The sequence below is a fragment of the Marmota flaviventris genome, chromosome 2 (assembly GCF_047511675.1).
Source record: "Marmota flaviventris isolate mMarFla1 chromosome 2, mMarFla1.hap1, whole genome shotgun sequence".
Classification (NCBI taxonomy): Eukaryota; Metazoa; Chordata; class Mammalia; order Rodentia; family Sciuridae; genus Marmota; species Marmota flaviventris.
This window is the reverse complement of record NC_092499.1, coordinates 99,580,230-99,604,889: the sequence shown is the minus strand read 5'-3', so window position 1 is coordinate 99,604,889 and position 24,660 is coordinate 99,580,230. Positions and strand designations below refer to the sequence as shown.

General features: G+C 40.7%; 1 protein-coding gene across 1 annotated transcript in view; it reads left to right on the top strand.

The window, feature by feature from the left end:
- The window catches only part of Myo5c (myosin VC), a 92,101-nt gene extending 67,658 nt beyond the window's left edge, over positions 1-24,443 (top strand). The window contains exons 30-41 of the mRNA XM_027925940.3: positions 1,577-1,670; positions 2,099-2,162; positions 2,269-2,437; positions 5,211-5,298; positions 7,206-7,304; positions 8,464-8,618; positions 11,743-11,832; positions 14,039-14,189; positions 14,816-15,098; positions 21,215-21,389; positions 21,849-21,929; positions 23,741-24,443. Coding sequence (XP_027781741.2) covers positions 1,577-1,670; positions 2,099-2,162; positions 2,269-2,437; positions 5,211-5,298; positions 7,206-7,304; positions 8,464-8,618; positions 11,743-11,832; positions 14,039-14,189; positions 14,816-15,098; positions 21,215-21,389; positions 21,849-21,929; positions 23,741-23,893 — 1,602 coding nt within the window. The 3' untranslated portion in view covers positions 23,894-24,443. The remainder of the gene's footprint in view (positions 1-1,576; positions 1,671-2,098; positions 2,163-2,268; positions 2,438-5,210; positions 5,299-7,205; positions 7,305-8,463; positions 8,619-11,742; positions 11,833-14,038; positions 14,190-14,815; positions 15,099-21,214; positions 21,390-21,848; positions 21,930-23,740) is intronic.
- Positions 24,444-24,660: the final 217 nt, after the last annotated feature.

Here is a 24,660-nt window from a genome sequence, read left to right as displayed (position 1 = left end):
ATTCTCACCCACAGCATTTGTCTCATTGTTTCTTCTGACCCACACCTTCTGGCATGGAAAAATACTTTCAGAATCTTGTTACTCAAAAACCATCCTTTTCTTAACCTCATGTCTTCCATGGCTACCAGCCCATTGTTTTGGAGAGTTGAAGGACTTCTCAAAGGCCATCTAATCATACTTTCTCTACCAGCCTCTCATTTTCTCTCTGGTCACACTGCTCTGTCACATGCCCCTACTACCAGCCAAATCGGCCTGCACCCCTACGGGTTCTCAGCAGCCTCTGATGACGTCGACCACTCCCCACCTCCCGGCTGTTCTTGGCTTCCAGATCACTGCGCTCGCCCAGGCTTCTCACCCCGCCTCAGTATGCTCCTCCTCCACTTCTTTACTATCTCCTCCTCTACCTGGGAGAGTTAGGAACTCTCTGGGTGCATCAACAGGTTAGCAGACAGGAGCAGGACATGTAGAACAGCCATTAAGGACATTCACGTCTTCCTATATCCTTTGGATAAAACTTTAATGAGGAATTTGCAATTCTAAGTCACTGGTGTTTATATAAAGCTTGGACAAGAAAAACAAGTTTTTATCTGGCTAAGGATAGAGCTGATGGACATTTTTAAAGAAATAACAGATAGAAAAGGATAAAGGATTGTGGAGCACAGTGGACAATTCCAGACCTACACTAATGGAGCCATATGTGGCCCGGAATTCAGAAGTAGCAGTGGAACGATTTGAAATGGTTTTTTTTTTTTTTTTTTCCAGTGGAAAAAATTTTTTTTTTATTTTTTATTGTTGGTTGTTCAAAACATTACATAGTTCTTGACATATCATATTTCACACTTTGATTCAAGTGGGTTATGAACTCCCATTTTTACCCCATATACAGATTGCAGAATCACATCAGTTACACATCCATTGATTTACATATTGCCATACTAGTGTCTGTTGTGTTCTGCTGCCTTTCCTATCCTCTACTATCCCCCCTCCCCTCCCCTCCCCTCCCCTCCCCTCCCCTCTTCTCTCTCTACACCCTCTACTGTCATTCAATTCTCCCCCTTGTATTATTTTCCCCTTTCCCCTCACTTCCTCTTGTATGTACTTTTGTATAACCCTGAGGGTCTCCTTCCATTTCCATGCAATTTCCCTTCTCTCTCCCTTTCCCTCCCACCTCTCATCCCTGAAATGTTTTTTTGTTGTTGTTGTTGTTGTTGTTGTTTTTCTATTCCCTGATGAGGACAGTGGGTCTCTGGGTCTGGACCAAAAAGCTGCCTACATCGTTTACATCACCCCTCCCTCCATTCAGCACAGTGCACATCTGCTACACTGCACATCTGTCTCTCAGTGTAGTTCTGAGCATGCTGGAATCTCTTGAGACTACCATATAGGTCTTAAGGATAAAATGAGAGTGGGGGGAAGGAGGGAGGGAGGGAGGGAATCCAGTAGGGCACCTCAGCTGGCCCCGTTAAAAAACTACACTTTCTATGGTCTGAACACAGAGACAGTATAGTTTATTTCTGAGATGGTAAAGTTCATAGATGAAGGTATTTAGTCTAATGTTTATAATTCTTCTCTAAAGATGATTCCAGACTTTAAACAGCAAATTTCAGAGCTGGAGAAACAGAAGCAAGATCTTGAAATTCGTCTGAATGAACAAACTGAGAAAATGAAAGGTAAATGGAACCCTCACCGGCCTGCTTTTCAAAGGTGTGCAGGGTGTCTAGGGCCAGAAAGGTCATTGCTTTCAGGGGTTTTAAGCTCTGATTCTCCCAGCACGGGCAGTGGAAGGTACAGTAACAGTTGGAGGGCATTTAAAGGAGACAGCTTCCTCGAGGCTCCATTGATTTTTGCCAAGTGGGAAGATGGTCCCCAACATTGCTGGATATTCCTATCTTTAAAGAAAATCTAGATTTTTCACATGAAATATTATAACTTTTAAATAAGGGTTTAACAAATTATTTAAAACACTGTTCAGATCCAACAAAACCTAACATTTGCCTGAATGCAGTTTAGAACCTCTGATAACTGAAAATAATGCCCAACCCAAATCAGAATGCCATGAGATAGCCCACCACAGCACTGACAGCTCTTCTCACTACAGGAAAACTGGAAGAATTGTCTAATCAGTTAAATCGCCGTCTAGAAGAGGAAGGAACACAAAGAAAGTAAGTGTTAACATGCAAATCGGCCCCGGTGTTTTTCCTTCTATGGAAACACCAGCGCTTGGCGTGATGGTCAAACTAATATGAGAAGTCCCTCTGTCTCTCCCAGGGCAGCAGAAGCCCAGAATGAAATACACACCAAAGCGAAAGAAAAGCTGATGGATAAGATCCAAGAGCTGCAGGAGGCCAGCGAGCACCTGAAGAAGCAATGTGAGACCGAAAGTGAAGTTGGGAGTGATTTTCGGCAGGAAGCTTCTCGTCTCTCTTTGGAAAACAGGGTAAGAACAATTCCAGTTGCTGAAAGGCACAGCAGAGAGGGGAGGAGAGGCTACACCTCACAGGACCCTGTTTCCTGAGTGCTGTTCCTGGATGGCACCGTCTGAGACAAGGGGGCCCTGGTCTCCAGCACCTGGAGGACAAGGCTGATGTGTGAGCACTTTGCTGAGCAGAACGTACCCCTCACAAAGCCCATGCTTGTTCTGGGAGCATGAATCACCTATAATTTTGAGAGTCACATTGTTCTTCTATGAAATGACCATGACAACAGATGGAAGACTTTAAATTTTATAAAGTTCTCTCCAAATTTTAAATGCCCTCACCAAAATGAAATTTAGCAGCCCTATTTTAATCCCCAGCTGTTTTTTTGAAATTGTACTGGTGTATGAATCCCACAAGACTGAGAAGCATGAAGTAAAAGACAGGATCCTTCCTTGGAGTCAGGACCCTCTCTGGCCCCTTCTGAAAAGTCAGTCTGGACGTGCTCACGAGCCCTTCTCTCTGTTGTCAAGCTCCCGTATCCTATCTCACAGAAAAGCCTGGATAGGATAAAAGCATGTCTTGCAGTGTCAAGATTTAACTTAAGAGAGTAATTTCTTCTAAACAGAGGAATTCCAGGAGTTTGACATTTAATAGGAAATAACAAATTCCAGTCAGTGGCCCCTAAGTGATGGCCATCTATTTTGAGGCAAGTACAACTTTCTTAGAGAATAGAATTCTCAAATACCACCAAAGAAGCAACTGTCTGCCTGCCATATGCATGTGAGGCTACCCGAACTGGAAGGGGATATGCAGGCCTCTTGTGGGAGGCTGGCTGTCAGTGGAGCCTAAGAGAGAGGCTGAGCAGTAGGTTATGTGCACATTGTCCCCTGTGATCCTTCACCCACTGGCTGTAAGCAGGTGTCTTCCCTGAGTTCATTGGAATTTGCATGAATTTGTTCCTGATTCCCCAGGAGTACAGTGGGGTCATGATCAGTGCCCTTCTCTTGAGTCCTCCACCTCTCGTGTCTGGTTGTACTCCCAGGCAGGGAGAGGGAGCCCTGTTTCTTCTGCAGTGCCTAGAGCTAGGGAGTAGGCACCCAGTGTGCTCATTTCAACAAGCTATTTTTGAACCAATGAGTGAGCCTACATGTTACAAATGATCAGATGAATATGAAACAAAAAATATATAATTTCTGCATGCCATATTAGGTGGAAGATTTTGCCCAATGAGACTTGATCTGTGTAACTTTCCTGGATCTGTCATAAGAAGTCACCATCAATGAGGTGCCTTAAAAGAACAGAAATTTGGGGGCTTGTATTAGAGCCAGTGGTAGAGTGTTTGCCTGACCTCCAATCCCCAGCACTGCCAGAAAAAAAAAAAAGAAAGAAAAGAAATTGATTCTCTCACAGTTATGGAGGCCAGAGTATGAAATCAGGGCCATGCTTTCCAAGGTTTCTTGAGGAGAATCCTTCCTTGCCTCTTCCATCACCCTGGTGGCTCCTGGCATTCCCTAGCTCATGGCAGCGTCACACTTCAGCCTCTTCCTCTCTTCACGTGGCCTTCTCTGTGTGTCCCTGTGTGTTCTTTTTTGGGAAAAGGACACTCTTATTGGATTTGGGGCCCATCTTAACAGTATGACCTTATATGGATCTTTAGCTTAATTACAACTGCAAGGACCCTGTTTCCAAATAAGGTCACATTTGGGGGAGCCATAAATTTTGAAAACACTGTTCAACCTATAATATAATCCTTCAGTCAAATTCAAAATTGAAACTACACATTAATTATTAGAGATCTAACTGTACCCATGAGAACTTCTTAAGAAGATGCTCTCTACAGGAAATATTTCTAGGTATCTAAGACTAGCCAAATTCATCATGGGCAAGGCCACCTCCTTATAAAGAAGGAGAGGCAAAATCAGGGCTTACATCTCTCATCAGTTTCTCCAGCTTCGGACATTTGGAGGATCCACATTTCTATACTCGTGTTTTAAAATTCTCTTTGATGGACGATTACCTAAGAGTGATATAGCTCAGTTGGTAGAGTGCCTGCCTCGCATGCATAATGCCCTGGGTTCAATCCCCAGCACCATCAAAAAAAAAAAAAAAAAGCTAATTCTTCTCCATTGGGTCAGTGGCTTTCACCTCTCCAGAGCATTTCTCCCCTTAGAGTCTTACACACAAGTAGTTCATTGTCACTGATTTCTTGGGGCTGGGATTGTGGCTCAGTGGTACAGTGCTGGCCTCTTATACATGAGGCACTGGGTTCGATCCTCAGCACCACATAAATGTAAAATAAATACATTGTGTCCACCTAAAACTAAGAAATAAATATTTTTTAAAAAGAGTAAGAGGAAAACAGAACAAGATATATGCGGTTGACCCATACAATGGGATATCATTCAGCCATAGAAAGGTATGAAATATAACTGCAAGCCACAGCATGCATGAGAGCAGTAAGCTATGTGAAAGAAGCCAGACATGAAATATCACATAGTGTATCATTTCATTTATATGAATTGTCTAGAATAGACAAATCTGTAGAGACAGTAAAAAATTAGTGATCACTGAGAAGCATGGCCACTAAAGGTTATACTTTCTTTGGGAGACAAGGAAAATGTCTGGAATTAGATAATGGTGATGGTAGCACAGCTTGGACTACACTAAAAACCACAGAGTGGCTTAAATGAATGAAGTGTACAGTATTTGAATTGTACTTCAATAAAGCTGTTGCTCCAAAACAGACGGGGGGTGCTTCTATACTAATGTCCTTGTTTCTTTTCATTTCTGAAGGACCTTGAAGAAGAGTTAGACATGAAGGACAGAGTGATTAAAAAGCTACAAGATCAAGTCAAGACTCTAACCAAGACGATTGAAAAAGGTAGGAAGGTACTTATTCTTTGACGCTTTCAGCTAAGGCCAACATGTGCTGAATCGTGTATGTCCTACATGGTCCAAAGCCACGTAGGAAACCTAAAGTGGTGATTCTCAACTGGTCACATATAGGGCTTAGTGATGCACTGAAGAAAATGTCTTTCAAGGCAGGGAGACAGCTCACCACCCCTCAGATAATGCGAGACATGCTCATGTCATTGCAGCTGATGTCTTATGATAAATACTTGTAACCTCTTCCTCTGTTAGCCCTGCCCCTTTAAAAATTAAACTGCAGTTTTTTAATTAACCGCTTTGAAATTCACCTTCCCCCCTGTCACATATGTAGGATCAGTAATATCCCGATTTCTATTAGGGGAGAGGAATAAGAACCAAGAAGGCAGACACTGACTGAACTTCACACTTAGAGTGTTCTCTGAGCCCCTGGGGAAAGGACCCAAAGCCTCTCCTCCCTTTTTCTGCTTCACAGTCTCTGAACTTTGCCCGTCTTCAGCTCTCTCCTTTCACTCTTCACTCTTTTGTCCTTTATTACTTTTCCTCTTCCTCTCAAATTTTCTTGCTCAGGTTGTATCTGTAACTATCTATTCCTTTTTCTCTATTCATTGTTTTTTGTTTGTTTCATCTTGTTTTGGGAGCTGGGGATTGAACCCAGGGGTGCTTAAATACAGAGCCACATCCTTAGCCTTTTTAATTTTTTATTTTGAGACAAGTTCTCACTAAGTTGCTTAGGGTCTTGCTAAGTTGCTGAGGCTGGCCTCAAACTTGCAAACCTTCTGCCTCGCCTCCCAAGTCACTGGGATTGCAGGCATGCACTTCACACCGGACTCTATTAATTTTTTTTTTTTGAAGAGCTTCTTTATTTTTGTGTATTCAACTCCCACCTCAAATCTGAAATGTCCAAAACCAAACTGAGGCTCTTTCCCCTTTAATAACAAATGATATATGCTGGTCTGCCCCATGAGAGCACAACCAGTTCTGTCCTTTCTTACCCCTCATCCTGTCCCCACTGTTGGAACAAATAAATGAATGAACTACAATCTCTACCCAAGAACTACCAAAATCCATGTTCATCTTCACTCATTTTCCTTCATCCGAGCTCTTTTTTGCCTTTAACACTACTTCCTTTGCTTTTCTATCAGTACCTCCAAATCAGCATGTCTAAATTAGAACTCATCTGCTTTCCTGCAATAAATTATACAACAAATTACCCCCAAACTTAGAAACCTACAATAAGTAACATTTAACAACACAGTTCTGGGTCAGGAATCCAGGAGCAATTTATTTATCCAGGAGCCAGGTATTTTGGCTTAGCTTTCAGGACTATCTGATTAAATATTTGTGTTGTCTGGGCTAGAGAAGTAGCTCGGTGGTAAACAGCATGCTTAGCATGCATGAGGCCCTGGGTTCAATACCCAGCATTAAAAAAAAAAAAAAAATGTTATTTTAAGTCACCACATTTTGGATAACTTGTCACAGCAATCAAAAAAAAAAATTTAACTCCGTCACTGTGGTCACGTCTGTATAGTTTGGTAGTTTGCACAACAAGTGTTTCCTGGGCCGTTTCCTTCACCACAGCATCAGCACCTTGAAGACAGGCAGCATCTTGGTTTCTTTCCTATCCCTGCTGTGCTGGAGACCTATCAGGTGCTCATCAGGGTCCTTTGAGACCACTTAGCCTTCTTAGTAGCAGCTGAGCTCACTGATTATATTCACAGACAGAAATCACTACTGGGAGAAAATCTTCAAGATACTGTGAGGTTTCACTATATCTGAAAGCCACAGAAGTTCATAAGCAGACCAGCCAGAACGGGGCAAGAGCAGATGGAGAAGTCTCATTAAGAAATCTGTGAGTGTTGCTTTTTGTGTGTTTAGCTGACTATTCGCCTCTGTCTGCAGCCAATGATGTACACTTGCCCTCGGGACCCAAGGAGTACCTTGGAATGCTGGAATACAAGAGAGAAGACGAGGCCAAGCTCATTCAAAACCTCATTCTTGGTAGTAAAACCTGGAACTCTGCTTTTCTTGCTTTCTCTGTGAAAACTCAAACATCAGTCAATGCCAAAGTCCTGGGCAGGGCAAGTCCCATGTCTTCCTCTTTCTTCCTTCATTGCTTCTTCCTCTAGCTTGCAGTTTCTCAGCCTCAGCACTACTGACCAGAGATACTCCTTATTGAGGGAGTGAGGTGGGCCACATCTTTGACTTCCGCCTGCTAGAAGCCAGTATCAACCCCTAGTCACGACAATAAAAATATCTCCAAACATTGCCTTCATCGTTGGGTCTCAGCACAGGAGCCACAGTGGTCATAATTGTGGCTCTGTGCACTATTTGACTTCTGCTGAGAAATCCACTTACAGGCATTGTGATAGGAGCTGCCCAGCCAAACCCCAGTTCTAGGAACATCCCAGACTGCATGAGGGTTAGTGGTCTTAGAATCAATCTTCCACAGTCTCCAAGTGGTTTTCCAGGAGAAGGGAGAAAAGCTGCCTTCCTGGTAGCTAGTCCCAAGATTTTTAAATAGAAAGTTGAGGGGTAGTCTTACTTCCTCTTCTTCAGAATGACCCCCTCAGAGCATGAAGTACCCCCACCCTTCCCTTCCCTACCCTCACTGGCATACCATGAGTAGTGGCCTCTTCTTTGTTCCCATGGCTTAATGCAGCAGCAATAAGCTCCTTTTCTATGAAGCCTGTCTTTCCTTCAGCCTCATTCTGTCACTCTGCCACTCTCTTCTACCCAAGACCATGCTCGACTCCTCTACACTGTTATGTCCCTGGATTTCCTATTCAAGGTTGTTTCTTGTGGTTGTTGAGATCATTTTTCATCCTCATCAAAGAAATTGAGGTAGGGGTTTATGATACTGGGTTCCTTTTTTCTATTGGGGATCAAAAATCCAGGGTCTCCACACCAAGGAAAATTACAACTTCTGTCGTTCATCTGGACTTTTAAAAAAGAGAGAGTGCTTTGAAAATGAGAAATGAGAGGAGAAGATGGCACCAGAGGACCCAGATGGAATTTCTCAAAGAGAAAAGAAACCCCTGAGTGTTCAGGCTCTGCATGAAGTGCAGAAAAATGACCAAATCCCCTGCCCACAACCAAGGGTCCTCAGGAGGAGAGCTGACCCATCAGCTCTGGTCCTCACTGGCTCTCTCTGCTCCAGATCTGAAGCCCCGCGGTGTGGTTGTGAACATGATCCCTGGACTGCCGGCTCACATCCTGTTCATGTGTGTACGCTATGCAGACTCTTTAAATGATGCCAACATGCTGAAGTCCCTCATGAACAGCACCATTAATGGCATCAAGCAGGTGGTTAAGGTAAGGAATCGCCTTTGACATTGGCCCTCGGTGTGCACCAATGGGAACAACTGGATACCCATTCTTTACCTACCCTTAGTGTCCAGTCTTGAGTGAGCCACATAATTCCTCAAACCAGTTTGAGGCCCAACTAATGAAAGAGGTCAAGCTGTCAGGGAAAGACAAGTGGACAAGAATCTGTCAACAGATCTCAGAAGTGCTAAGTATGGAAATGCACACCTGCAATTCCAGCTACTCAGGAGACTGAGGCAGGAGGAATCACAAGTTTAGCCCAGCTTTGGCAACTGAGTGAAACCCTGTCTCAAAATAAAATAAATAAGGTTGGGGATATAATTCAGTGGTAGAGCTCTTGTCTAATATGTATGAGGCCCTAAGTTCAACCCCTAGCACCTCAAAACCTTACCAGTGAGACTACAACCTATGACCTACTACCTCATTACTTCTGTTCCCTTAGGAGAATAGAATAGCTTCGAGATTACCAGCTGCGAGGCATATGTGTTCTAACAGTGTAGCAAGCATGAATGATGAGGAATGGGAAGAAGTGAAAAATTACTCATCTCTTCCTTTGGCAATGATACACTTTTCCCTCCTAAAATCACATAATGTACTGTTCTCCCCAGTCCAGAAATGAAGATGACCTGTGTCTTTGTTAGGTTAGTGGCTTTATAAGGCTAAGCTACTGTAGCTGAGAGACCACTCCCATCTACCCATCCCAAATATGCAATGCATGAAAGAAAATGGAGGTTTTCCTCTTCTCATAATGAGCCATTATGTTGGAAGAAGGCTGTGCTCCACACAGTCATGCAGGGACCCAGATTCCTTCCAACTTGCTGAATGCCAATCCCTAGGACATTCTCCTCAACGGAAAGACTGGGCAACTACACCAACAGGAGTTTGCTGCTGGGTGGTAGGGAATCCATGCCTATCCGTCTATGTCCCACCATGGGATACAGATCCTGTATGTATAGTGTGTAATCAGAAGTTACTAACTAAATTTCTCATGGTGTGACATGTAGGCAATGAAAAAAAGTGACAATAAAAAGGAAAAGAGTTATGTGAATACTGATGTAACAATAAGATATAGTTCATTGTCAATTTCCTTTCCAGCTGCAACATAATCCTAAAACCATTCTGCACTTACTGGATTTATTTTTTCTTTTTTCCTGGAAACTCTTAAGTGATAAATGAGAAAATAATTGTAACTAAGACTCAGATATCTTTTTAAACAGACCAGATCCTTGTCACAGGGGTGGAAGCTCTGTATAAAAAGAGCTCTTAGGTAATGCTTGGTTCAACCTGGATCCTGGGATATCCAGCTACCAGAGCATGGGCAGGGTGGTTGATAAAGTACAAAGCTGGACTTTATGTGTCTTCAGTTAGAAAATTCCATTAACCACAGTAAGTGGAGTTAGTACCAAATCTGTTTTCTCTCTTTCTAGGAAATAACCATCCAGTTTTCAGTTAAAAGTCCAAGTTTCTGGCTATTATAACATACTGATCCACATGAAAAAGGAACAATAAAATATAGATCCACTGTTTTTCATGCCCCTCCAAAAGAGAAGCACCATTTGATGTTGGGATATATTTGAATGTTTTAGTTGAAGGAATACTTACCTCACTTTTAGCAAAATATATTTTCTTTTAAAAAAAATTAGTTGTAGGCGGACACAATACTTTTATATTATTTATTTATTTTTATGTGGTGCTGAGGATGTAACCCAGTGCCTCACATGTGCTAGGAAAGTGCTCTATTACTAAGTCACAACCCCAGCCCCAAAATATATTTTCTCGAAGAGTTAAACCCTATTTAAATTACTCTAACAAAAGGAAAGAATTTTTTTTAAAAAGTAGATGTTTGAGAGGTCAGAATATGGGCATTTTCCCCCTCTCCTCCAAGAAAATAAAAATTGTACCAGTAATTCATTTTTCATCTGGTGTTAAAGAAAATGAGCATTTGCTTTGTGCTATACACTTTATAGTCACTATCTTCATAGAGTCAGTGGAATGTTGTTGAAAGGGCTTCCTTAAATTGACATTTTCCTTATTCATGTTTTCATAAATGAGTTTTCTTAAAACAAGACAAATTCACATTGTGTTCCAGCCGTAGGCACACAATATTTATCTCATCTTGATGCTCTGAAATGTTTAGCTAAATATTTATACACCAAAAGATGCTTGGCATGAGAATTACAAAAGCCCTTTCTTGCCAGCAACTTCAGTCTCAAATTCTCCATGGACACCTCCCTCTGCCTTTGTCTGTGCCTAGGACCTGCCCCTGCCCCACCTCCAATACACCAGTGCTCACCTGGGCCACATGTCCTCTTCAGCCACTGTTCCTTTTCCTCCCCCCTTCTGCCTGCCAAAGTGCTTCTACTAGGAGCCTCCATCAATTCTCTTTATCACTCCTTACAATCTGGAATGACAAAGATGTAGTACCCCCACAATCTATTAAAATACCTAAAATAACTCCTCCACTGAATCCAATGGTATTGCTTTGGTTTTTATTCTCCTGAAATTGACTAAAGTATTATCACCCATCTTCTTGAAATGCTTCTCCCTTGTTTTCCAAATTCCAGCATTTTCCAAGTCTTCCTTGTACCTCTTTGATCATGATCACTGTGCCTCTGCCTCTTGCTCACTCCTGCTCTCCTTCTCCACAGCTTTCCTCTCTCCACCCTGTGCTTTAAGAGGCAGATCCTTCCACCTCTCTCATGAGATTTTCACCCCCTGTGGTTCCCCATCATCTCTCTGTCCTCTGAGCTTTTGCAGCACGGTCTACATCAATCATGTGGGCACTTGACCACCTATTTATCTGTTCCTACATCTGTTATATCTGTCCTCCCGTTCAGAATGTGAGACTGACATTTCTCAGGCATTCCTGCAGTGCCTTCTGCAGGCTTCATAACTACAGACATAATTTGCACAGAACTATGTTGCAAAATGCACCTACTATAGAAATAGAAGCTCTTATTATTACAGCATAAATTTGATCGAGGCTTTAGTGAATAAAAGTAAAAGTTAATTTTGCTCAAAAGCCAACAATGAACCAAACAGGTAAGATACATCTGCTCTTGGCTCAGACACACCAGTCATCACCAAGTCCAGCATTATCTTATTTTTTTAGGACCATTTAGAAGACTTTGAGATGCTGTCCTTTTGGCTTTCCAATACGTGTCACTTCCTCAACTGCCTGAAGCAGTACAGTGGAGAAGAGGTAGGATACTGCCCTGCTTTGTGTCTTGTGCTGACTGCTGGCCTCTGACCTTCTCCTGATCCAGAGCTCACATAGGGGTTAGGAACTGGGACACTCAGCTCCAGAGACAGCCAGTGTTCCAACTGGCTTCTGGCTTCCCCTTCACCCAAGAGACCAGAGGCATGTCCCCTGTCAGACACTCGGGTGTACACCATAGGCCACGTCCTTCTGGTTGGGACATTTCAAAGTTTTTGGTATTATGACTCCAAAATATAGCCTCTGGTCCAATGTGCTTATTTCTTGTGAGCTGTTCTCTATAGATTCTGATTGTTTTTCCACGATTTGTAAATAGAATTCCTTTACAATCCAACTCTGCTTCTTGGAGCTGATGCCATGAAGTAGTTCTTCACTTTCAAGAACTCACAGAGAAAAACTTCATTGAATGAAAAAAACAAAGTGCCTCTTAGGGGTTTTGTGGCTTTCTAAAATGGTTGTACTATTTATAATCCCACCAGCAATGTCTGAAGCTTCCAATGTCTCATACCTTCAACATTTAGTATTAACATGTTGTTATTTACCAATTTTCATGAATATAAAATGATACATTTTTATTTGAATCTTATTTTCTTGATTACTAGTGAGGTCAAGCATCATTTCAGAGGCTTATTGGTAATTTGTGTTTCCTTTTAAATTGCCTAATCACATATTTTCTCCATTTTTCTTAGAGCTGATGTTTTTCTTGTTGGTTTGTAGAAAGTCTTTACATATTATGATGGATGTACTGTGGTTTATTTTCTAATTTTCTTTATGGAGTCCTTTGTCATACATAGTTCTTTTTTATTTTTATGTACTAAATCCATTAATCCTATTCTTTCATGATTTGTGTCTTAAGAATTCTCTACCCAAGATCATGAATATATTCCCTTCTAGAATTTTACAGTTTAGAATTTAGAGTCCACAATTATGGTTTTACCTCTCCAAAATTGGTGCAATTTTTATCAATCCCAAATAATGTGTGAGGTAATGATCTCATATCTTATTCCATGTGGATAGCCAATCGTTCCAATGAAGTGAAGGTAAAATAAAGCATAAAAATAATCCTGCCAGTACTAGAAAACAAAAAGAGAAATAAGAATCTCCAACTTAAAAAAAAATCTGACTAAAAATCACCAAGGGGTAAGAGGAAGGGCAGGAGGTACCATGGATCAGTCTAGTTAAGACAAACTGGCATCTGTGAGATGATAATGGAAGAGGATATTATTCAACACCATTTATTTTAGGGTTCTTTCTTTGTGTCCTTTAGCCACATAGGGAGTACTCTTTTCTAAGTTTGAGTAATTTTTCAATTACTTACTATACTTTTATTTCTAAATTTCTGTTGTTTTTTCCCACTACCTCTTATCATAATGTCCTATTTTTAATTTTTTAAATCTCTTTGAACGTATTAAATATATTGTGTTAGTGTATTTGGGACTAAATTAAATACCCTAGACCAGGTGGCTTACACAATAGAAACTTGTTTTCTCACCATCCTGACAGATTGTCAGTTCCTGATGAGGGCTCTCTACCTGGCTTTCCGAGAGCCACCTTCACCCTGTGTCCTTTTCTGTGTGCAGAGGGAATGACAGAGGGTGAGTGAGTGGGCTCTGTGTTGTCTCTTTTTATGAGGACACCAATCGTATCAGATCAGGGACCCACCCTGGCTTTCACTTGACCTTAATTACTTCCTTAAAGGATCCTTCTCCAAGTATAGCCACACCTATTAGAGGGAATTAGGGCTCCAACATATGAATTTGAGGGAGACACAGACATTCAGTCCATAATATACATTTTAAAACATCTCAAATTGATCTAGACCTTGTAATTGTAAGGCTACTCCATCTAAAGACCTCTAAACAGCAGTTGGTTTCCTTGGGAGCTTTGCAGTTTTTTCTGTGAGCTTCTGTGGGAGTTGTTTTCCTCTTAGTCCCAGGCTCCAGGGCATGTTTGTAAGGAAGTGCAGTGACAGGATGACTGGCAGATCATTAAGGAAAATGGTGTCATTTTTTAATAGAAAATAAATATTACCCCAAACTTCAAGGACTCATTTGAAACAAAGCAGACATGAAGTTTTAAGGTGTACAAGCTATAGTAGATGCTGATTATAATATCATTAGTAGAGATAGTACTTTCAATTCTCTACGTATCTATTGTGTTCTAATATCAATATGCTCAAAATTGCTTTCAGGAATTTATGAAGCATAACAGTCCACATCAGAATAAGAATTGCTTGAACAATTTTGACCTTTCAGAATACAGACAGATTCTTAGTGATGTGGCCATACGAATATATCATCAGTTCATTATCATAATGGAAAATAACATCCAACCAATAATAGGTAAGAAGAGAGTTGATGACCAAAAAAATATTCATAGTAACACTGAAACTTTTTAAAACATAGGCTTGGTGTTAGGAATGTTTGATTATGAGTAACATAATTTTAAAAACCAAGAAAACATAAATGCACACCTTTTCATTCTTTTCTTGCTCAAAATGATTCCATTAATAATAGTACACAGCTGGTAGTTTTCTTTCTGTAAAGATGATCCATCCTGAAAGAAAACATGGGAGCTTCTATCATTGATGTGATCTCTCTACTTCTTAGGTAGCTATTTCTGGAGCTTTAAAAGTCCCATTTAAATTCTTGTATACTTTGCTCAGTTTTCTGAAACTAAAATGCCTTAGGCCCTGAGTTATTGCTGAACAGCTCTCCTTCCTCTGAGTTAAGAGTGGCATCAAGCCTGTAAGGAGCTTGGCCCCGCGGGAGAGCTGTCCATTGTATCCCCCCACCCCTGCCCAGCACCCCCATGCTCCCAAATCCTTGACTCTTGCTTTTTCTATCTCAACTACATCCACTGACTCTTGTAAGAAAGTGTGCCATCTCCTTCGTCAGACACACAAAGGCAGTGGGACATGTTCTCTGACGTGCCCCTGTGTGAGAAGTGCTTCTATTTCTCCCCTTAGTGCCCGGCATGCTGGAGTATGAGAGTCTGCAGGGCATCTCCGGCCTGAAGCCCACGGGCTTCCGGAAGCGGTCATCCAGCATTGATGACACGGACGCCTACACGATGACCTCCATCCTGCAGCAGCTGAGCTATTTCTACACCACCATGTGCCAGAATGGCCTGGACCCGGAGCTCGTGAGGCAGGCAGTGAAGCAACTGTTCTTCTTGATTGGGGCAGTCACCCTGAATAGCCTCTTCCTGCGCAAGGACATGTGCTCCTGCAGGAAAGGGATGCAGATAAGGTAAAGCCCATAAACCGCCGCTAATCTGGGGAGGCTGGCCCGAAAGAGTGCTAAGCAACTCAGTGAGACCCTGTCTCTAAATAAAATATAAAATAGGGCTGGGGATGTGGCTCAGTGGTTGAGTGCCTCTGAGTTCAATTCCCAGTGTAGATGCAACACACACCCCGGCATCAGATGCACAGGGGTGGTACTGTAGGAGTGCGCAGGACACTTAGAGCCTTGGAGATGTTGATGGTGGCATGTCCCCCCCCCCACCCCCCACACCACCATCTTGAAGCTCTGGCATAGTGACTGTAGCTAAGAACCAGTAATTGTATATTTTAAATTCTGGCCTTCCAGGGTTACCATACACTCTACCAGTATTGGCCACTTTATCTGTGGAGAAACCAGGCTGAGAACACAGGGAACAGTTGAAAAGTCTATAGGATCTCCACCTTTGAGAAGCTCAAAGCAGCTAAATAACAATTCAATACAACCATGTAAATCACAAGCAAGTGGTGCAGGAAATGCTTCAGAGAAAAGAGATTATTGTGGTTGGAAAACTGAGAAAGCCAGAGAGTTTGCACTGAGTGGTAAAGTTGAAGGAGAAGAACTTCCAGGCAGGGAAGTGGGCAAAGGAGTAACAGTGGAGCTACAGGGGAGATGTTTATGATTCGGAGAATGTATACAGGAAGTGGGCACCTGTGTGTGATTTGAGAGCTGGGGGTGGTGATGATGGTAATATGAGGGAAGGTGACAGAGTCTTTTGAGCCTAGAAATAAATGTGAGGCATCCATCATATCTCTTTAGACTAGTGAAACTTGGAGTTGGGCAGCCCCACAAAGCTGGCTGACAAATCCCCATAACACCAGGTTGTAGATGCAAAGGAGTGTTCAGAAGGACTGGCCTTTGCAGGGTTTTTTTCTCTTCATTGAGAAAGTAAAGAGTTCTGTTTATTTTGCAAGCTCTAAGCAGATGCCCTGTGCCCTCTGAGATAGATTGCAGCCCTCTTTAAAGCCATACACCTAAACTGAATGGGGACTTGAGTAAAAGGAGACATGAGTGAGATGCATGACTCACTGGGAATTGAACTCAGAGGCACTCAAACTGGGAATTGAACTCAGAGGCACTCAACCACTGAGTAACTTTGTAAGAGCCACGGTAGAAAGGCCTGCTTACTTACCCCACTTCTCCTTGGGCTGGAACTCCGCAAGCTAGAGGTGGTGCCAGCATTAGAAGGCGACGGGTAGCATGTACATTTTAACAACATTCACTTATTCATATATTTAAGCACCTGCCATAAGCAAGGCATGCAAAAGATTTTTTGATGAATATAAGCAACAAAACAATAAAACATGAAAACAAGTAGAAAATCAGAATCAATGAAAAGTATATATAGTGCATAGAGTAGCTTGAAAACTGACTCTGCTTTCTGGCTGCCAGAACAGGAACTAGAAAATGTGGCCCAAGTAAATACCTTGCTTTCTAGCCTGGGGAAATATGGGGAGAATATAAAAGGCATTGATTTGGGTCTTAAAGGACAGGTAGGATTTTAACAGATCAAGAAGTAGCTCAATGAGCACAAGCTGAAATGAAGGAAAAACTAAAGACAGAGAATGAAAAGCCCCTTTAGAACTGTGCACCCAGGAATGATGGGAGAACTTTTTAGAGACAGAGAGTGGAAGGCCTGGTGAGCCATGCATACTTTACCTCCTCAGCAGCTACAGTAGATGTTTTCTTTTTCAGAGGCTTTAAAATATGAGTTCAATTTAATAGTCATGGGACTATGCAGATTGTAGATTTCATCTTGGATGAGTTCAGGTTGTCTGCTTTTTGAGAAATCAGTGCATTTCATCTAAATTATTGAGTTTACATGCATAGAGTTGCTCTTAATAAGTTTTTATTATGCTTTTAATTTCTGCAGGATTTGTAATGTTGTGCCTTTTTGAGTAATTGATATCGGAAATCTGTGACTTCTCTTTTTTTTCCTTCATCAGTCTTGCTATAAGTTTGTCAATATTATAGATCTTTCCAAAGAACCAGTTGTTGGTTTCATTGATTTTTCTCTACTTTTGTTTCTAATTTTCCTGATCTCTCATATTATCATCATTATTTCATTCATTCTGCTGACTTGATTTATTTTGCTCTGCTTTTTCTAGTGTCTTAAAGTAGAAGTTTTGATGATTGACTTTGAGGCCTTTCTTTTTTTTCCACATAAGCCTTTAATGCTATTAATTTCCCTCTAAGCTCTACTTTAGCTCCAACCCACAGATTTTGGTATGTTTATATTTTCATCTTTGTTCGATTCAAAATCTATTTTAAGTTTCCCTAAGGCCTACTGTCTGACCCAAGTGTCATCTGTGTTGTTTAATCTCCAGGTGTTTGGAGACTTTCTTATCATTTTTCTGTTATTGATGTTTAATTTAATTCCATGGTGGTCACAGAACATGCTTTAGAAACAGAAAGTAGAACGGTAGTTCCCAGGGACTAAGGGCATGGATTATGACACCAGAGTGACCAACCATCCCACTTTGCTCAGGACTTTCCCAGTTTTATTTCTGAATTTATTAACAGTTAAGAAAAACATAATTTGTATGATTTCAATTCTTTTAAATTTGTTATAATTGCTTTTATGACACAGAATATGATCCATTTTTGTGAATGTTCTATGTTCATTTGGAAAGAATGCATATCATGGCATTGGGTTAATGTTTGAATAAAATATCAAATCAACACAGTTTGTTGATGAATATGTTCAGCTCTATATATTTGCTAATTTTTCTACCAGTTCTGATAATTAGTACAGAAATGTTGAAGTCTTCAACTATACTTATGGATTTGTTTGTTTCTCCTTGCAATCTGTCTGTGTTTGCTTGTGGTTATTTGAAGCCTTTTGTTAGATGCACACCTATTAAGAATTGTTTTGTTTTCTTGGTGAGTTGACCCTCCTATGATTATGTTATGTTCCTCTTTATCCCTTCCTGGTAATTTCCTCTTTCCTGAAGTCTTTTTTTTTTAAAAAATCTGAAATTACATAGCTACTCCATATTTCTTTGATTAGCATTTTCATAGTATATTTTTCCCATTCTTTTAATCTACATATATCATATTCAAAGTGAGTTTCTCATGGGCAGCATATATTAGGGTGTTGGGGTACTTTTTAAAATCCAACAGGACAATCTGTGCTCCTTAAATAGGATATTTAGACCATCTTAATTTAATGTAATTACTGATATATTTAGAATTAGGTCTACCATCTCATTATTTTCTATTTGTTCTTTGTGTTTTTGTTTTTGGTGCTGGGAATTAAACCCAGGGGCACTTTACCACTGATCTACATCCCCATCCCTTTTTATGTTTTATTTCGGGACAGGGTCTCACTAAGTTGCTAAGGAGCTCACTAAATTGCTGAGGCTGACCTCAAACTTGCAGTCCTCCTGCCCCAACCTCCCCAATCACTGGGATTACAGGTGTGTGCCACCCACTCCCAGTATCCTTCTGTTTGTTGTTGTTTGTTTCTCCAATTTTCTTTTTCTTTTTTTTGTCTTTAGTGTTATTTGAACATTTTTTAGTATCTCTTTTAATTTACTTAGTGCATTTTAACCATATCTTTTTGAGGAATTTTTAGTGAGAATCAATCTTACCATGTCAAGTGGACTATAAAAATCTTACATAAGCCCCTTTATGCTCCCTACTTTATGTTATAGTTGTCTTATGGATAATAATGATGATGATGATGAACTAAATATAAAAGCAGGATATTTCCACCCTCCCTCTCTCAGCCTTGGGAATTCCTTTTTAGCTCTTCAGCCAGAACCAGGGGTCCCCTCCTCGAGCTTCTTATTGTTAATGCCCACTTTTTAAAATTTTTTTAATTGTCAATGGATCTTTATTTTAGTTATTATATGCCATGCTGAGAATCGAACCCAGTGCCTCACGCATGCTAGGCAAGTGTTCTACCACTGGGCTACAACCCCAGCCTTAATCCCACTTTTGAGTTTCAGGCTGCATTGAGTTCAAGCCAGTGAATGGGAGAGAAATTGGTAAACTCACTGTCAATTTGGAAGTGTTTTAAACTTTGGTCATCTTCCTCAACACACCTGCTACTTTTTACCTTTCAGAGACCTTAGACAGCTGCTCCATGCAGTCTGTCCAGGTTTTATACCCCATTCAGTGGGAGAGAGAGGATGGAATATGCTTATTCTCTCTCCCCAAGAATCAGAAACGCATACACATTCACAGATGGGAGGATTAGCATGCTGAGTTCAGAATTAGAAAGGATTACGGCAGGATTGAATAGGGTGGATTGGAAGGGGTATGATGGGAAGTCCATTAAGAATCTGTTGCAATAAAAACTACAAGTCATAAGAACTCAAACTAGTTCTTTGCAACAATGCAACAAAGGAGACCAATGTACTCATTCCGTCCCTGTGGAGCACATAAGTCAGCATTACTGCCCCAGTTCATAATTAGAGAGAAGACCCACATGGGGAGTTGCCAATCTGGAAGGCCACAGCTGGAACTGACCTTGGAGATAACTTCAATGATCAACTGAGATAGACCTTCAGGATCACCTAATTGATGTCTAATACTCAAACTTTTTATTAACAGTTTCATTGATATTACATATCGTAGTGCTCTTCCAAGTTAAAGTGCATATAGTTCAGCGGTTTGAGTAAGCATTACCACAATGTGATTTAGAACCTTTTCATCAACCCCAAAAAGAAATCTTATACACATTAGCAGCTACTCTTTTCCCCCACCCACACTCCACCCCACCCCAACATACTCTCACCAACCTGGGCAATCACTTATATGTTCTCTTTCACTACATATTTTGTGTATTTTTAAACATTTTTAAATCAACAGAATCATAAAATATGCTGTCTTTGTGTTTGGCTTCCTTCACTTAAGAGGAAATTCTTCCATGGAGCAGATATCAACTCCTAATATTTTTTTCTTGTTGAAAAATATCTCATTGTATTGGATATGCTATGATTTGCTTACCCACTCATCAGTTGATAGATGACATTTGGGTTGTTTTCACAATTTTAGGTCCATTTGATGGACCTAAAATATTTGTTGTACAGTTTTTTATATGGACATATTTTTAGTCCTCTTGAGTATATATCTATTATTAGAATCACTGGTATGTTAGCTTTTTGTCAAAAAACATAACAAAATACCTGTGGTAATCAACTTATAAAGAGCAAAGTTTTATTTTGGCTCAGAATGGTTGAGGTTTCAGTCTACAGATAGAGAAATCTATTGCTTTTGGGCCTGTGGCAAGGCAGTATATCATGGTAGAGAGTGCATGATGGCCAGGAAACAAAAAGAGAGGAAGAGAAAGGGCCAGGATTCCAGGATCCCCTTCAGGAGCATGCCCCCAGTGACCCAATTTCCTCTCATTAGGTCCCACCTCTTAAAGGTCTCACCACCTTCCAGTAGCACCACCTGTTAGGGACCATGGGTCTTTGGGGGACATCCAAGATCCAAACTGTAACACTGGGTCATACAGTAACTATATGTTTAATTTCTAGAAACTACAAGACTACTTTCCACAGCAGTTGTGTAATTTTACATTCCCATTAGCAATGTGTTTGCAATGTATGAATGTTCTCCACACTTTCATCATATCCAGAGAAGCTGATGAATTCCTAAGCTCAACAGTGATTGGTGGCACTAAAATCAGTGCCTCTTAACTCGTAAACCTGTAATAATTAGCGACAGAAACAAGAATGAAAACCCAGTTGACCAAAAGCAAGTTTCCAACCAAATGAAACATTTCTGCCAATTCAGGAAAAGAAATCAATGTTTTATCCTACAGAAATCTTCTCTTCAAATATTACTGTTTTGGTCCTTTTATAGATTTTTCAAAACTGAACTTTGTAAATTACTGTAGTCATTATTCTTTACTCAGATTTCCCTCAAGTGCATAGCTATTCCAGCTCCTTACTTCAGACCAACATGACCCTTAGAACCATGGATCCAGAAAGCTGGTCATCTCATCCATCCCCTCCTGTTAGAGATGAGACTGCTGGACCCAGCTCCTAAGATCTCTGTAAACTGTGTGGGACACACTGGGGGATTTGGCATCTTCCCTGAAGTGTTCTGTGCTCCTCTGCCTTTCACTCCAGGTGCAACATCAGCTACTTAGAAGAATGGCTTAAAGATAAGAATTTGCAGAACAGCTTAGCCAAGGAAACTTTGGAGCCCCTCTCTCAGGCAGCCTGGTTGCTCCAGGTCAAGAAGACCACAGACAGCGATGCCAAGGAGATCTACGAACGCTGCACCTCATTGTCAGCTGTGCAGGTGACCAGCCTTCCCTAGTGCCTCCCTGGATCTTCTAGGACAGATCATGGATTGCCATGGCTTTTCCTGGCTCAGTCAGCCGGGTTGCGCTGGACTTTGTGTTCACAGAGCACACTTGTCTCCCAGGGCCCACCCTTTTGCTTACTAAATATATATTAGATACTAACTCTAAGCCTCAAAACACAAACACATATGTATGTATGAAGGGTGCACACATGGGAGGCGGGGAAGTTGGAAAGGGGGGTTCCTTTACTGTCATCTAATTATGTTATTTGTGTTTGCTTGTCTTCTACACCCTTCTCCCCTTGTTTTCTCTTTTCTTGGAAATAGAAAACATGATTCCTGAGCCAAATGACAGTATAAAAGAACGAACTGTGGTTCTCAAAATTCCATGACTGTTATTACATGATCAGAGTGTTGTCTTTCGTGATCTAATACCATGTTATGTGATATTTGCAGATCATAAAGATCCTTAATTCATACACACCTATAGATGACTTCGAGAAAAGAGTGACTCCATCCTTTGTTCGAAAAGTACAGGTGAGATTCTTCAGGATGTGCCTTTTAATTTTACCTGTTAAGTATGATATAAGCCACTGATACATAATTAACCTTGAAATAACCTTGAAATCCAAGGTTAAAGTACATTTTACCATACGTGCAAATGAAAGACACCCAGCTCAAAGGCAATAGAAATGTTCCCAGCTTTCAGAATCCATTTTAGTCCTGGTGGGAAGGGAATGAAAACACTCAAACTGGGTCTCAGCTGCTGTGATTGATCTTTCAGCCCATCTTGTTTCTGATTGGTCTTGAAATACAGCACAGATGGGCACAGCTGAATAGAAACAGGGACCTGCATATCTGGTTTTCTTATGTAATCCCTAAAGTTTCTTTCCCCAGTGAACTAGGACAGCAGTTCCCCAAGTTTGGTTTGAAGGTTCTGGGGTGGGGGGAGGGGTCCTTGAGACTCCTTCCTAGGTCTGCAAAATCCTTCCTTTTCCCAAAGACATAACCTGGATGAGGCAGGATTTTTCTCATCTACTTCAACCAAAATAACATCTCACAACAGATTGAGTGCATAAGCAGATATAATATCTTACGTCATGTGTCTTATATTAAATCAGACATTAAAGAGATTTATAGAAATAGGAAATATCACTTCTAAGTCTTTTTTTTTGAAAATCAGTTCTTTTTCATTGAAAATGTTATGTTTAACATGTACTGGATTTATTATTATCCCAGTGAATTAGTGAATATTTTAAATTGTTACTTTAATTATTGATACAATAAATGTCAATAATTACAGCCACATACATAAAAGCTCTTTGGAGTCCTCATAAATTTTTTCCACATTGTTTATTGGTACATTATAATTGTACATAATGATGTGATCTGTTACTACAAATCTATACATGCCAATATTGTAACAATATAATTTGGCCAATATCACTCCTCAGAACTTCCTCCTTCCCTTCCCACCTCCCACTCCTGGGTCCCATTCCTCTACTGATCTCCCTGTGGGTTTTCATGAGATCTGCCCCCTCCTTTCTTTTCTTTTTCCTCTCTAATTGCTGCATGTAAGAGAAAACGTGACCTTTGACCTTCTGATTTTCATTTAACATAATGTTATCTAGTTCCATCATTTTCCTTCAAATGTCATGACTTCATTTTTCTTTATGGCTGAATAAAACTCCATTGTGTATATACCACATTTTCTTTATCTGCTCATCCATTGATGGACACCTAGACTGGTTCCATAGTTTGACTATTTCAAACTGTGCTGCTATGAACATGGGTATACGTATATCACCGTACAATGATGACTTTAATTATTTAGGATAAATATCAAGGAGTGGTATTGCTAGGTCATATGGTGGTTCCTGCCTAGTCTTTTGAAGAACCTCCATGCTGATTTCCATAGTGGTTGTACTAATTTACAATCCCACCAACAGTGTAAGTGTTCCTTTTCTCCACATCCTCTTCAGAATTTGTTGATGACTGCCATTCTGACTGGTGTGAGAAGTCCTCATAATTTTTAAGAATATAAAGCAGCCATAAGACCCAAAGTTTGCACTTAGAATTATGCCATGAGAATACGTAAGAATAGAAAACAGATTTACAGTCAGCCCATCCTCTGGGAAATTCACTTCTGGAACAAAAGGATTCATGAGAGCTGGACAGACCTTTTGTCTCGGAGCTGAGCTGCTGAACAGTGTGAGATGACAGGATGTGGACAAGAGTTCTCCGTTGAAGCTGCAGCTGTTGGGTTTTCTCTGCTCTTGACCTCCAGGTAGCAATGAAGCTGAATGCGCTGGTTTCCATACTCACTTTTCTTCTGGTTCTAATTTCAGGCACTTCTGAATAGCCGGGAGGATTCATCACAGCTGATGTTAGATACCAAATACCTCTTTCAAGTCACATTTCCTTTTACTGCCTCTCCACATGCTCTGGAAATGATTCAGATCCCCAGCAGTTTCAAGCTAGGCTTTCTCAATAGATTATAACAGGAGAAAAGGTCAATGCACTGGTTCCTCCAAGCCTGAGTGAAGTCACAGATGAAGAACACGGTTTATTCCCTGAAACTGGAAATGCTTTGGAATGTGATTTCAGGAAGAAAAGAAAGTTCTTCCCAACTGGCCACATCTCTGTCTCACAGTGGTGGTGGTGGTGCTGCTGCTGCTGTCATTTTGTAAGAATCCACATGTGCCAGCTGTGGTTGGAAAGGCCCTATCTCACTTCAGAATCTCAGTTGGCTTTTACTGGAATCCCTGGAAGGATCATATTTTCTTCTAGATGCCTTTGATCTAATCTATCTTATGACAGGGCTCCACACTAGGGAATGAGATCTGGGGACCAGTGGTTTCTAACGTTTTTGAGTTTCCTGTGAAGCTCAGGGACATTTATGAAGCCACAAATTGGTTCTATGGCTGTGTCTTCCAAGAAATAGTCTTATTTGGCCACCAGACCCACCCGAAGTCCCCTTTCCCTATGCCTACTGGGAGGGGAGGGATTTCAATGACTTTTTTTTTTTTTTTTAAGTTTTACTAAAAACAGCTCAGCATAAATATATATATATATATATATATTTTTTTCTTATTTCAGACTCCTCTAATTTTTCAGAGAATACTCAATCTCAAATTAATCATAAGAAGTATTTTATATATAATCTATTTAAAACAAATATATTATCAAGACTTAGTTGCTGTGCCATTTACCATATTCTCTGAAAGAATATTTCTTTAAATTGTATCTGCCAACATATTTGCCATAC